The sequence below is a fragment of the Terrapene carolina genome, unplaced genomic scaffold, assembly GCF_002925995.2.
Source record: "Terrapene carolina triunguis isolate 2854851 unplaced genomic scaffold, T_m_triunguis-2.0 Scaffold31, whole genome shotgun sequence".
In the NCBI taxonomy this organism is placed as follows: Eukaryota; Metazoa; Chordata; order Testudines; family Emydidae; genus Terrapene; species Terrapene triunguis.
The window spans coordinates 7,013,982-7,027,851 of record NW_020664382.1 but is presented as its reverse complement, the minus strand read 5'-3'; the positions used below and the strand labels follow the sequence as shown (position 1 = coordinate 7,027,851).

The 13,870-nt window shown below is 44.0% G+C and overlaps 1 protein-coding gene across 1 annotated transcript; it reads left to right on the top strand.

Moving 5' to 3' along the window:
- Positions 1-13,495: 13,495 nt before the first annotated feature.
- Positions 13,496-13,870, top strand: LOC113406475 (potassium voltage-gated channel subfamily E member 2-like). The gene has a single exon (XM_026651623.1). The coding sequence runs from the start codon at positions 13,496-13,498 to the stop codon at positions 13,868-13,870; it is 375 nt and encodes a 124-aa protein (XP_026507408.1).

The following is a 13,870-nucleotide window of genomic DNA, read 5'->3' as shown; positions in this document are numbered from 1 at the left end:
TTTTTCCTCTGTGCTTGACCAAGATGGAAACTTTTCTGCACTGGAGATGAGACCCCTGCAGGCTAGAGATGGGCTAAGGAGACCATGTTTTCAATTTGGTTTTGCAAAGGCTTCTCATTCAAGTTTTGGTTTTGCAAATCCAAAACCAAAGCTAGGGCTGCTTCCAAGCCAAGCCTTTTTAAAATTCAAGCTGCAAATGTTTTCAGATTTGGATTTAGCAGTTTGGGTTTTTGGACCACCAGTAGTAAGCTGCATGGAAACACTACCCATTATAATTCCTTGCAAGGATCAGAGATGGATTCAAGCTGCAATCATTAAATCTGGATTGCAATTATACAAACCCCTATAAAATTTGGGCCCAGATCTGGATTCGGATTCCAACCATTACCTGAGTTCAGGGGAGTTTGGCTCAGAGGCTTAGAGCAGGCTCATGACTAGCAAGGATATTAAATTACATCATTAGAACAAACTCTTAATGATGGGTCATTGCCCTGTAGGGCTGAGGACATATCCACCATAGCAACTGCTGAGGGCTGATTAATCCTTTCCGGGACGTCTGAGGTATGATCTAGTATTTTAAAACTTTCTTCAGATTCAAATACATGGAAATATCTGGTTGTTCAACATTTACAATGGATTAAATTCAGCCTTGTGTGCCGGGGCAGCTCATAGTGTATGCACCATTCGGTCCCACTGAAACCCTATTTTGAGGGCTTAAGTAGTGCATTAGCCTGATACGGCAGCTGTGCACAGGGGTGAATGCCACTTAGGGTACATCTACACTACAGGGGGGAGTCGATTTAAGATACGCAAATTCAGCTACGTGAATAGCGTAGCTGAATTCGACGTATCACAGCCGACTTACCCCGTTGTGAGGACGGCGGCAAAATCGACTTTTGCGGCTTTTTGTCGGCGGCGCTTACTACCACCTCCGCTGGTGGAGTTAGAGCGCCGATTCGGGGATCGATTGTCGCGTCCCAACGGGACGCGATAAATCGATCCCCGAGAGGTCGATTTCTACCCGCCGATTCAGGCGGGTAGTATAGACCAGACCTTAGAGTAAACAGAGACCTGGACAGATAAAGGAAAGATACAAAGTCTTTGTGAACTAGTTTTAAAAAGCAATTCCATCTCCCATTGAGGAAACAGACTTGGTACTGAGAAGTCAGTGAGAGCTTGGAGAGAACAGGTTTGAGTCCTGGTCCTTTTCAAAATATAAGAAACCTTTAACTTTTTAATGAAAGCAAACATCTACTGGGAGAGCTTCTCAGGCAGGGGATAGTATAAAAATATGCCATAAATACGGGAATTGATAGAACAAGTGGGTGAGTATCAAATTCAGAATTTGGAGTTAGCTCTCAAAATTGCCTTTCAAACACCAGTTTGCTGATGCTTTTAGTGGTTGCTTAAGACAAGTTTCACTGCCTATGTGCTTAGCATGAAAGGATAACATCTAAAAGCCGATGGATAAAGGTTCTCCAGCAGGTGGCGCATCCACTTGGGAAGTTGTTCTGACCAGAGTTTGGAGATGCAGTGACTGGTCACTCCTGGAAATGACATTTTACAGTAGCTTGGGGAGTGGTCGCAAACATTCACCAATTGCATTAGGTTTAGTTTATCTTGGTCAAGCTGTATTTAAGTTGGTTTATAGGCTTGCCTCTCTCCCCACCCCGAAAACAAAACCCCAACATCTAACAGGCTTATTTAACAACAGGAGTACTTGTGGCACCTTAGAGACTAACAAATTTATTAGAGCATAAGCTTTCGTGGGCTACAACCCACTTCTTCGGATGCATATGGGTTGTAGCCCACGAAAGCTTATGCTCTAATAAATTTGTTAGTCTCTAAGGTGCCACAAGTATTCCTGTTCTTTTTGCGGATACAGACTAACACGGCTGCTACTCTGAAACCTGAGGCTTATTTAAGTGGGTTTATGAGCCCACGTACAGAAAGGCACTTTAAAAACATACTAAATAGGGACATTTTGTGGAGTAAATCTGATGGGATGCAGAACTTAAATAGCATGAAAAGCAAAGCCCATTGAAGTGTTTTATTTGGAATGTTTTTCAGTCTCATTTCAAGAGAAACATTTAATTTTTTAAGAAAAAAATTATCATTCTTATATTGCACCCACTGTAAAGAACCCCAGGTGAAGCCAAGCTAAATTATTTTGTTCTCAAGGCATCTACGGAAGAAGAGGAGGAGGAAAAGAGACAGAATAGACAGATTCCACCCTAACCTTTCTAATGTGTTTTTTTGGAAAAAAAAATTTCTGGAAAAAAATCGTTTTGTTGAAAAATTCCTGTGCAGCGCTAATTCTGAACATATTCCCACCTAGACCAGCTGTGCACATCATGTAAGCATGTTAACTGCACAGCTTTTCAGTCCCCTTGTTGGGTGATACGGAAAAAATCCATTTGCTTTGATTTTAAAACTGACTGAACTTTATATTTTAAAGGATGGTTTCCCCTCCCACGCCATTGCAGAAATTGCTGATCCAGCCTCAGAAGTGGAAAAACTAATCTTCATCTTTTTCAAGAAAGCACCTTGAGTTATTGTATAAGGCCAAAACTAAAAAAAGCACCTCCAGGCTCAGGATTTTGATGGAACAAGAAGATGGACTTTGCCATGGTGTTCAGAGCACAAGTGGGAGGGGGACGAGAGTGAGAAGATTGCCTCCTTCCTCTGGACCAAGTTTACAGGAGAGCTAGGATTTGGGTTTGGTGTACAGGCTAGTCCATGTACCATGTCCTTTGGGATGTGGTTTGAAGGTTAGGGACAATATCTAGGCCTGCAGCCAGCTAGTGCTGTGAGCAGATTGTGCTAGCTGGCACAACAGAGGCAGGCAAACTGCTCCTGCTCAGAGGAGCTGCGAAAGCACTCAGCAGGGTATAGCAGGTAGTGGCCTGCCCTCAGCTATGTTAATAAGCCATTCTTGGGCCAGACACATAGCCTGCTCTGCCACTCTCCCTCCCCTCTGTATGGCTACATCAGGGGAGGACGGGATTTTGCACTAAAACTTTGACACGTAGTGCAACTATTCATGGGTGAAGCTCATTAGGTTCAGCTTGGATAAATATCTCAAAGATCTGACCAGTATGCAAAACTTTTTGATCTGGAAATCTCACCCAGCCAGGCTCTTGCATGAAATTTCCAGGTTCAAATGAGGTTGGAAGTGCCACCAGAGTAGCCTGTCTGATGATGGGTAGGCAGGAAGTAAGTTGTGATTACTGTTACACATATTGGACATTGGACACATATTGTGCATACAGCTAGCCTGGGCTAAAACATTGTGAGAGTTACCCCGCCAACACAAAACATAACCTGGCTTCTGGCTCTTTCTGATTTGGGGGCAAAGGATCAGCTCGGTTCTTAGCAGCTGGAGGCCAGATTCTGCCGGGCCCTTGTGTGGATGCACAGTGAGATGAGGAGGGAGTGTTGTAAGGAGCCTTGTGACTTCCCCAGCACAGATCACAAATGGGCCAGGGAGAATTGCTATCCCTGTACTTTGGGAAGTGAAGTCCACCCCTCTCTGCAAGCCTGAGAACCACTTAAAGCCAATTTAGTTCTCAAAATAGGGCTCAAGCGGTGCCCAGACCTCATGCTGAGTTAGCCCTTTGCACAGGCTGAGCATTGCCTGGCATGTCAAAGTGTTTCCGAGTTCATTTTTTAAATTCAAGTGTAAACTCATTTTTGAGTAGGGGAAGCTAGAGTGGTACATTTTTAGGAATGACCTGAACAAGTTGTGGGCACAGTCCAGGCGTATGGGGCTGGATGGAAGAAGGCACAACTTTACTTCCAAGATAGTCATTCCCCCTCCACCCCCAATAATCTTGGTTTGTTTTTTCATTAGAAGAAATTGGATTAGTTTCATTCATACTGGAAGGTAAAAGTCATTGGTTCTGTGGAAAGGCCTGTGTTTTCCAACACCACTCTATGAAGGCACTGGGAAAACAAGCACACCGTGTGTACAGCGTGTACTAACTGGGGCAACAATTTTGTTCTTCATCGGACCCTAATGAATCTATGCTACTGAATCTATCTGTTTCACTGCCCCAGCTGCATTACTGAGCCTGTTACTCAGTAATGGCATGTTGACTGTGGGAAATCATGGTTATACTGTGGGCAGGGCCAAATTCAAACTGGTAGAGTGTGCACAAGCATGTGTATGCACATTTCCAACTGCTCACTGCACCCCTAGAAATAACTGAAGTGTAGCTTCCAATGAAAAAAGCAGGTTCATCCTAAACCGTCACAATTAAAGTGCCTGCTTCCATTATTTACAAACATCTTTTAATTTCATTCCAACATACTTAAACAAGGCACTGGCTTCAGGCCACAGCGAATACAGCACAGACACACTTTAATGACCTTTGAAGCCCAGGTGAAAATGCATTTGAAGTTGATCTGAGAATCTTTGTCGGCGGGGAATGTATCTACGTTCTCTTCCGTGTCCCTGTTTCCTGCTGAGAGAGCTTTCTCTACAGTCATGATGCTGTGAATAAATCAGGCCCTAATCAGGCAATCGGCTCTCCACTGCAGGACCCGTGAGACCACTTGCCATACCATTGAGGGCATTAGAGTTCCCCAGTGGGCAGGGGCTTACCTGTGTGGATGTAGCTGTGGGATTGGGGCCTTCATAGACATATTCATTTAGATCCAAATCCTCCAAGGTATTTAGGTGCCTAGCGTTGTTTTCAGTGGAAGTGAGGTGCCTAAATGTCTTGGAGGCTCTGGGCCCTCAACCTCACGTGTGTTGTGGTGTCTGACTTGTGAGACAGCAGGGGCCTGCTCCTACAAGCTCTGCAATTCTTGTGTGGTTTCTTGTCAGCCTTAGCCCCAGCTGACTTTAGTGTGGATTGGAGTCATTCAGCACCTTGCAGGATAGAGTCCTAGATGCTGACAAGGCAAATTATTTGCCTTTTTGTCTGCATGTTTAAACTCACAGTCGAGGGAGAGCTTGGAACACCAAGGTCATTTGATTTTAAAAAAGAATGTACAGAAAAGTTTAACATTTGTGCAAGGGCCCCCCCGGGACTGAACATTTCCCAGCATGGTGATTAAACCTATAAAGCCTTTCATTAAATGAATGCGCTTTGACAAAAGCTACTAATGCAAAACCCCCAAATGATTTAAAGATTTTTTTTTTTAATTTCGAAGCATAGTTTAGGGTAAAGCTCAGAAGTCAGAGCTATTCTTCTGCTAAAAGTTAAAAAAAAGAGCAAGACCCATGGAGAGAAAGATGTTGTGCTCTGTATACATGAAAACCACTGTTCTCAGCAGCTTTTGCTAGGAATGGTTGTGTGTTGTTGCTCTGACACAGCTGTTGTTGTTGTGTCTGGGACTGCCCTTCAGTGGTTCCAATCGCTCCTGGAAGATAGAAGCTAGTTGGGGTTTCTACATCGCCAGCGAGGCATGTGACATATGGTGTGCCTAGAAGGATCTGTTCTATCTCCCCTGTTGTTCAACTTGGCAAGATCATTTTGAACCACAGGGCGGGTTATCATTGTGCTGAGGATGCACCTCTGGGTATGTTTTGATCTGTGAACTCAGCAAGCTCAGCGGGTGCCAGGGAGAATGTTTCGACAATGTATCCAGCAGGGGTATCTCAGTCTCAGTCCTGAGGAGACAGAAGAATTGCAGGTGGTTAAGAGGAGGCTGTGACACATTCTCAGGGCATCCAGAACTGTAGGTCACCCTGCTACCCTTCTGCCTTAGCAGTAGAGGGCTTTGTTGGTGCTAAATTGTGTGACCCGCCACCCTTAGCCAGCCAAGCAAACTCCTTAGAACTCCACCAGTCCTAACTTTGCCTTGGTTAACCCTTGGTGTACTTTAGTTCCCAAACTCTCCAGAAGCCTCGCCCTGCAGCATCCAGCCCCTGTCATGGGACGCTCACAGAAATTACCAAGTTTGCTGTCTCCAAAGAGACAGAACACATCCCAGCCTGTTGGCTCAGCTGGGGATGCCCACCTCCCTCTCACATAACAGCACGGTGATGAATTTCTCATAAAAACAAAAATGAGTTTATTACTAAAGAACAAAGATGGAAGTGACACTAAGCAGAGATAATAGCAACAGAAAATGGTTACAAACAAAACAAAAGTATAATCACGCTGCCTAGTGACTAAAACTATGCTCTACAGCTACAATCCTTGACTAAGATAAGCAACCTTTCAGTGTCACTCACCCAACATGGCTGGGGATCCACACTCCACCACAGAACGCAAAGAGTGCTGACCTCTTTGTCCCCTCAGCGATGGATAAGGCTACGTTTATGTCACGGAGGTCATGGAAGTCACGGAAGGTAGTGTCCTTTGTGTTGGTTACACAATACTTGATTCACAACAGACACCAAGGCAAACTGGTAACATTCCTTTGTCTGGGGAAGTCTTGTTTATCCGCCCTGCTTGGTTACATGGTTGTAAACACTTTTTTAGTCTACACATACAACTTTTTAATTAACGGCCATACAGACATCATGCAACGCCACTGATGACCTGCGTGACGTAAGTTTTCATTTGATAGTTTACGGGACTTCTTTATAGATAAATATAAACGGTGGGGGCGAAAGACCTCTCTGGCTTCAAGATTAGGCTAGATAAGTTTATGGAGGGAATGGTTTGATGGGATAACATGATTTTAATCAATTAGGCAATAACGGCCATCGCTGGTAAAATTAGGGTCTGGCTAGAGAATCTTGCCTGTATGCTCGGGGTTCTGCTGATCGCCATATTTGGAGTCGGGAAGGAATTTTCCTCCAGGGTAGATTGGCAGTAGCCCTGGAGGTTTTTCGCCTTCCTCCGCAGCATAGGGCAGGGGTCGCAAGCTGGAAGATTCTCTGCAACTTGAAGTCTTTAGATCACAATCTGGAGACTTCAACAGCAGAGTTAAGGGAAAGTGGGGGGTTAGCTTTTGTGGCCTGCATCATGCGGGAGGTCAGACTAGATGACCATATTGGTCCCTTCTGACCTTAAAGTCTATGAGTCTATATCATGAGAGTAATGTGTTAGGTGTAGTGAGTTTGTAGGCCTGATGGGAGTTGCTGTTACATGGCAATGAATCCTTTGCCAGTGGGCATTGAGGGGCTCGTAGGATCACAGAGGTGACTCTATTTGCCTTTGTGTCCCTGCTCATCAAAGGGTTGTAGTCAGTGAGGTTAACTCCAGTCTCTCGAGGTTACTTGAAGGCATGTGCTGGACCAAGTAAAATGGGTTGTGTTTGCTTTTTCATGTGAACACTCTGTGCAGGCTACACCCTTATTTATCCCAGATAGCTGGCACAACAACAAAACATACCGCCATGGCAACAGTGCTCAGTTACTGTAATTACATCCGTGCCATCCTGTGCAGCGTGTGTTGAAAAGAACAGCACATTCATTCACTGGACAGAGCATGATTGCATCCCAGCCACCTTGCATTCTCTACGTTGGCTGTAACAGACTGAGTTCAGTGTTGCCCCTGCTGGTTTTTAAACACTTTAGTGATGTAGGATCTGTTTATATTCTAGATCGTCCCCTTCAGACTGGTTCTGATGGATATTTGCACTCTCACCCCAGCTACATTTAGGGATTCTCCACACACCATGGCTTAGGCTGGCAGATGATTGAGCTGCTAGTGTGTGTGTATGTGCATGTGTAGAACTCACCTGCCCCTCTCAGTCCATCCCGCCACACTTCTAAGTAATCACTGAAATTGTCTCTGTGTCCCAGGTGTTTTAGTATGATCACTGATGGCCCTGCTAGGTAGAACCTTTCCCATTTCCTCTCTTCCTGGCAGTCCTCCCTCCATTTGTTTATGCAACTTTTATTGTTTTAGAACAGGAAGTAAATATTATACAGAATCCTGAGCACCTCACGGGCGGGGCACTTTATACATACAACTACTAATATATTTAGAGACAGGCCTCCCCCAGCACTCCAAATCCAAACACTCCTGACCTTTGGGGGCATTCAAAGCCCAGACACAAACCTTGATCAAAAGGACCTCTCTCTAAAGTGGGCTGTATTAGAAAGCCTGATCCAAATTGTATGGCTCAGACCATCTCTAATAATGTTGTTATTCAGTTCCATGTTATTTATCTATCTAATCACAGAAGAAAGAGTGACCAGCTAGCTCAGGATTTGGCAATGTTGCATAGTGACTTTCCTCTCAACCACAAGTTGTTGGTCAGAGACACCACACGTCCTTCTGTAGGCCCCCCACCACTTGGAGTCATGTGATTTCATCTGTATCTCAGCTTTGAATTTTTTTTTTTAGTAAGTTTCTTGTTCTCATGGTTGTGAAGAAGATGTTGAAAATGTGACCTAAGTGTAACTGATATAGTGACAAGTATCAGAGGGGTAGCCATGTTAGTCTGGATCTGTAAAAAGCGACAAAGAGTCCTGTGGCACCTTATAGACTAACAGACGTATTGGAGCATAAGCTTTCGTGGGTGAATACCCACTTGCATCTGACGAAGTGGGTATTCACCCACGAAAGCTTATGCTCCAATATGTCTGTTAGTCTATAAGGTGCCACAGGACTCTTTGTTGCTTGATATAGTGACATCTGCCTGAGTCTGCCAACAGCCTGAACCAATAGCTCTGAGAAGGGTGAACTTCTCCATATTTCTCACTGGGGTGGGAACTCCAAGACCCAGCACGCTGGGATGGCTCCACAACAGCCACCCCAGCAGATACACCTTGGCTGCAGGGTAAATAGAGGGACCCACTTGCTGCCATCCCTGCCCATCCACTGGGGAGAAGAGACCCCCCATTGCTGTCCCTGCTGCACCCAAGGGAAGGAGAGTCCCTTGCTGACATCCTTGGGTGGAAGAAGAGGGATCATGCTGCTGTTCTTGCCTCTCTTAAAAGGAGAAGGGGGGGTTCCCTTGCCACTGCTACTCCAGTTGGGTACCTGTGCAACAGGTGTAGAGCCACAGGGGCCCCTCTATCATGGTGTCCCTATGGCCCTGGATTGCCCTAATTCAGCCCTGGTCCCAGGGTGAAAGGCTACAGCCTGTTATGCAGGAGGTCAGATTAGATGTCCATGGTTGTCCCTGTGGCCCACAGAAGAGAGAATCCTGTTGCTATCTACCTACTACTTGTGAGCTCTAAGGCAATTCACACAGGAAGCAGGAAAATGGAAGCAGTAGCAGTAAAGGCTGCTAGGAGCCCCCCAGCACTAGGATGTGTGCATGCAAGGAGAGTCATCCAGCAGAAGCAATGGCAATAGCCATGCCAATGTCAGCAGCCTGGCACTAACTTCAGTGGAGCTTCGCCGAGGCAAATGATTTTTTTAATACAACAGCATTCATTTGCATGCTCTGAGCAGGCTGATCATATGGTACCAGACTGCTTGTGCTTTCGTCTAGCTCCTCACAGGTTGATGTGTTGGAAAACCTATTTTCTCTGGGAATCGCTTAGGGGCAAAACTACGTGTAAAATGGCAATGCTCTTTTGGGGAGGAACTGTCTCTTACTAGGTGTTTGCACAACGCCTAGTCCAATGTTCTGAGTTGGGACCTCTGGGTGCTACTCTGCAATATATGCATCATCATCCTGGCCAAAGACCATTACAAACCTTCACAACAAAGAGGTCTCCGCCCCATTAGAGTAAATCACTGCTATGTCTAAGGTGTGACGTAAGTGCTTTTCAGCTAGGTTTCCGCATGGTACTTGTACAGAAGAAAAGTTAATGTGTAATTCACTTTTTTTAAAATGTATTTCATCCTCTCGCCTCTACCAATGGTCTCCCTCCAGGTCAGGGTCGAGACATGTTAAAGAGACCAGCAAGGAGAGGCTTGCCCAGCTTCTGCCTGTGCTGTACCTGTTCCATGTGAAAAATGAGGACTTCGCCGTTAAGAGCTGTCATAAAGCTGTTAATGAGCCTTCCTTTAGACTATAGATCCTCATCTTTCATGAGCCTTCCTTTGGACTATAGATCATTGCAAAGAGGAAGTGTAAGGAGGGATAGAGGACTTCTGGTGGAGCTATCTGGTAGACACTCTGAGTAGGAAGCTGATGAGAGGTGAAGGTGTCTGCACTTGAAAACAGAAAAAATACAAATTTAAGTTAAAATGAAGGTAGCTGTAGGCCGTGGTCAGATAGGCGCTGCCGTGGGCTCAGCATGCCAGAAGGGTGCTGTGGCTCTGGGAGGAGATCCACTTCAAGAAGCCTGGATCTGGTCAGAAGAGCTTCATGCTTGAGGAGCCCATCTCCTGCAACGTGAGCTCCAAAAGGAGGCTGAATGGCCAATAAAGGGAAGGTCAACCATCTGAAGTATCTAGGGGAAAGGCAAAGGAAGTGGCAAGGTTGGGACAGAGGAGCTGGGAAGCTACCCAAGGAAGGAATCACAGAATTGTAGAACTGGAAGGAATCTTGAGAGGTCTTCTAGTCCGGTCCCCTGCATTCAAGGTAGGATGAAATATTATCTAAACCAGGGATCAGCAACCTTTCAGAAGTAGTGTGCCGAGTCTTCATTTATTCACTTTAATTTAAGGTTTCGCGTGCCAGTAATACATTTTAGCGTTTTTAGAAGGTCTCTTTCTCTAAGTCTATAATATATAACTAAACTATTGTTGTATGAAAAGTAAATAAGGTTTTTAAAATGTTTAAGAAGCTTCATTTAAAATTAAATTAAATGCAGAGCCCCCTGGACTGTTGGCCAGGACCCGGGCAGTGTGAGTGCCACTGAAAATCAGCTCGCGTGCCGCCTTCGGCACGCGTGCCATAGGGTTGACTACCCCTGATCTAAACCATCCCTGACAGGTGTTTGTCTAACCTGCTCTTAAAAATATTCGATGATGGAGATTCCACAACCTCCCTAGGCAATTTATTCCAGTGCTTAACTACCCTGACAGTTAGGAAGTTTTCCTAATGTCCGACCTAAACCGCCCTTGCTGCAATTTAAGTCCATTGCTTCTTGTCCTATTATCAAAGGTTAATGAGAACAATTTTTCTCCCTCTTCCTTGTAACAATCTTTTATGTGCTTGAAAACTGTTATCAGGTTCCTCCTCAGTCTTCTCTTCTCCAGACTAAACAAACCCAATTTTTTCAATCTTTTTCTAGACCTTTAATCATTTTTGTTGCTCTTCTCTGGACTTTCTCCAATTTGTCCACATCTTTCCTGAAATGTGGCACCCAGAACTGGACATAATACTCCAGTTGAGGTCTTATCAGCATGGAGTAGAGTGGAAGAATTATTTCTCGTGTCTTGCTTATGACAGTCCTGCTAATACATCCCAAAATGATGTTTGAGAAGAGTAAGAGCTGGAAGGATTGTGGAGGGGGGGGGGGGGGGGGAGGGGGAGGTACTCATGGTTGAGACTTGAGGAGAGAAGGAAGGAAAATAGAAAATTCTACTCTTTGGGTGAAAATACACCAGCTGTGCAGAAAAGTTCTTTTACTGTGTCTATGCAGTATTCAGCAAATCACACTGAAGTTATTCAAGAGGTCTTTTTTCATTTTTTAAAAACCACATCTTGATCCTTAGCCTATAATGTGGAATAATCAATACAGAACAAGTTATGTCAATGTATAATCTTAAAAACCTTCATGGTGTTCTTTTAAACTTTATGGTATTACAGTAATTACAAACACAAAGGGTGTGGTACACTGTTAGCCACTAAGATTACATTAGTTTTCAGCTAATATTTAACTTTCCAGTCAGATTAGATTTAACGTTTCATTTAATATAAACATAGAACCTAGAGTACAATGTAGTTATTTCGCTGGCCAGTATATAGCTTAGTCTAAACTGGCAGTTTCTTGAAGCTTAAGATTCTTCTCTTCCCTTCAAGATTATTGTAACATTAGCAAGTGAAATTTTAAAATCTCAATTGTTGCTGTGAATTTAATTACACGAAGACACAGAAGAGGTAAGTTTCTGTTAATAATTCTTCATTTTCAATAGAAAAAGCACAATACCTTTTCTTTTTAATCTTTTCCACAGAAAAGCATAAATAATGAACAAAATGGAATGTGCATGACAATTTTTAATTTTACTTATTTTCACAGAAAATTTATTAGGTCATCTTAATCTTACACAGTTGTGTGAATATATGTGTACACACACACACACACACACACACACACATTCAAGGAGAAGATGTATGATAGTAGGAGGCCATTTAATTGAGCAGATGAAGGCATAACAAGATTCAGTGACTGGACGATGAAGTTAGAAGAATTCAAATTGGAAATAGAATGAAAATGCTGATCAGAGAGGATAATTCCTCACTGCAGCAGCTTACCTAGGGACGTGGTAAATTCAGCATCACTTTAAGTCTTTACATTGAGATTGGATTGGATCCTCTAGCTCAAACACAACTCATTGGGCTTGCTAGTTTTTATGCATGCAGTAGCAAAGAATAATATCCACTGAAGGAATTACTGGTTGAAATGCAAAGGCCTGTGCTATGCAGGAGGTCAGACTAGATGATCATTATTAGGCCCTTTTTGTCTTAAATATCTGTGAAGTTGTGATCCAGTCACAGCTTTTTATTTTATTTTAAACAAGCAAAAAAAAAAAAAAAAACCACCCTGGGAAGTAAACGTTGTTTGAGCTTTTAGACAAAGAAAATCTAAAGTTACAGTTCCCACCGCAATCATGATACACCACACTGCGCAGAGAGACACGGCATACTGTGCAGTAGCATATACAATTGTGGGCAAATCCTACCCCTGGCTAGAGGGGGACCCCTGGCCGTGGAACTGGTGTGGTTCCAGCATGTAACAAGGGCAAAATTTGGAGGGGGCTGTGTAGCAGGATGTATTTCCAATGAGGTGTTCCAGGAGCAAGAATGGGACAGGTGGGGGCAGATATTCTGGGTTGGGACCGGTAGAATCTGCTACTTCACGCTCTTCCCATTCTCCCCACAGCCCACCTGGGTGTGCAAAGGCCACAGAGGGCACTGCGGGCACTGTGCGTCAGTAGTCTTTGTGTGATAGCTCTGCAACAACACCTGCCCAAAGAGCAGGATTCCTTCCTCCTGTCCCTCACTCTGCCTGGCACTCAGCTAGCACTTTCGGGGGTGGGGGGGTGCATATTTGGATATTATGCTCTTACAAATGCATTTGTGTGTGTTGCGTATGGGCATGCCAGATTTCATTTTTGTAGATGAAACAAGAAATGGATGGCTGAATTCTGTGCCGATATACCTTGTGCAGCCCCATTGATTTGAATGGCACTGTCCTGGCTGCTAGTCAATGCAGAATTTGACCATTCTTACTGAGCCAAATCCTAAGGGTCTTACTCAGCTTTTACTGAGTCCTAACTTAGACAAAACTCTTCATTTGGCCTGAGTATAGACTGAAACAGAACTGAACTAAGAACTAAGTAAAGACCCACTTGATCCCCTAAACACATGGTAAAATGCAGACTCTTGGGACCAGATCCTCAGCTGGTCTAAACTGGCACTAAATTTTTTGCTAGCTGAGGGAATTGACCCTGCAGTTGTTATAGTACAGAATTAAAAATATCTATATATTTGTTTTCAATGGCAGTGCACTGGAAATATGGTCGATTTACGAAACTTCACCCAGACATTGGAAGATGTTTTCAAAAACACATTTCTTAACTACATGAATAACTGGCGCCGGAACATGACAGCAGAACAAGATACACTGCAAGCAACAGTTGATGCGGAAAACTTTGATTACGTTATCTTGTACCTCATTGTAATGATTGGAATGTTCTCCTTCATTATTGTGGCTATCCTAGTGAGCACGGTGAAATCAAAGAGGAAAGAGCACTCTAATGACCCATATCACCAGTACATTGTTGATGATTGGGGTGAAAAATATAAGGGCCAGATTCTCAATCAAAACGACTTGAAGTGTACGATCCATGAAAACATCAGTGCAAGGGACAAAACCCCTGGATCGCCTTGA

What these genes read in the sequence shown, in the direction of transcription:
- LOC113406475 (XM_026651623.1), top strand. Translation starts at nt 13,496, where the DNA reads ATGGTCGATTTACGAAACTTCACCCAGACATTGGAAGATGTTTTCAAA.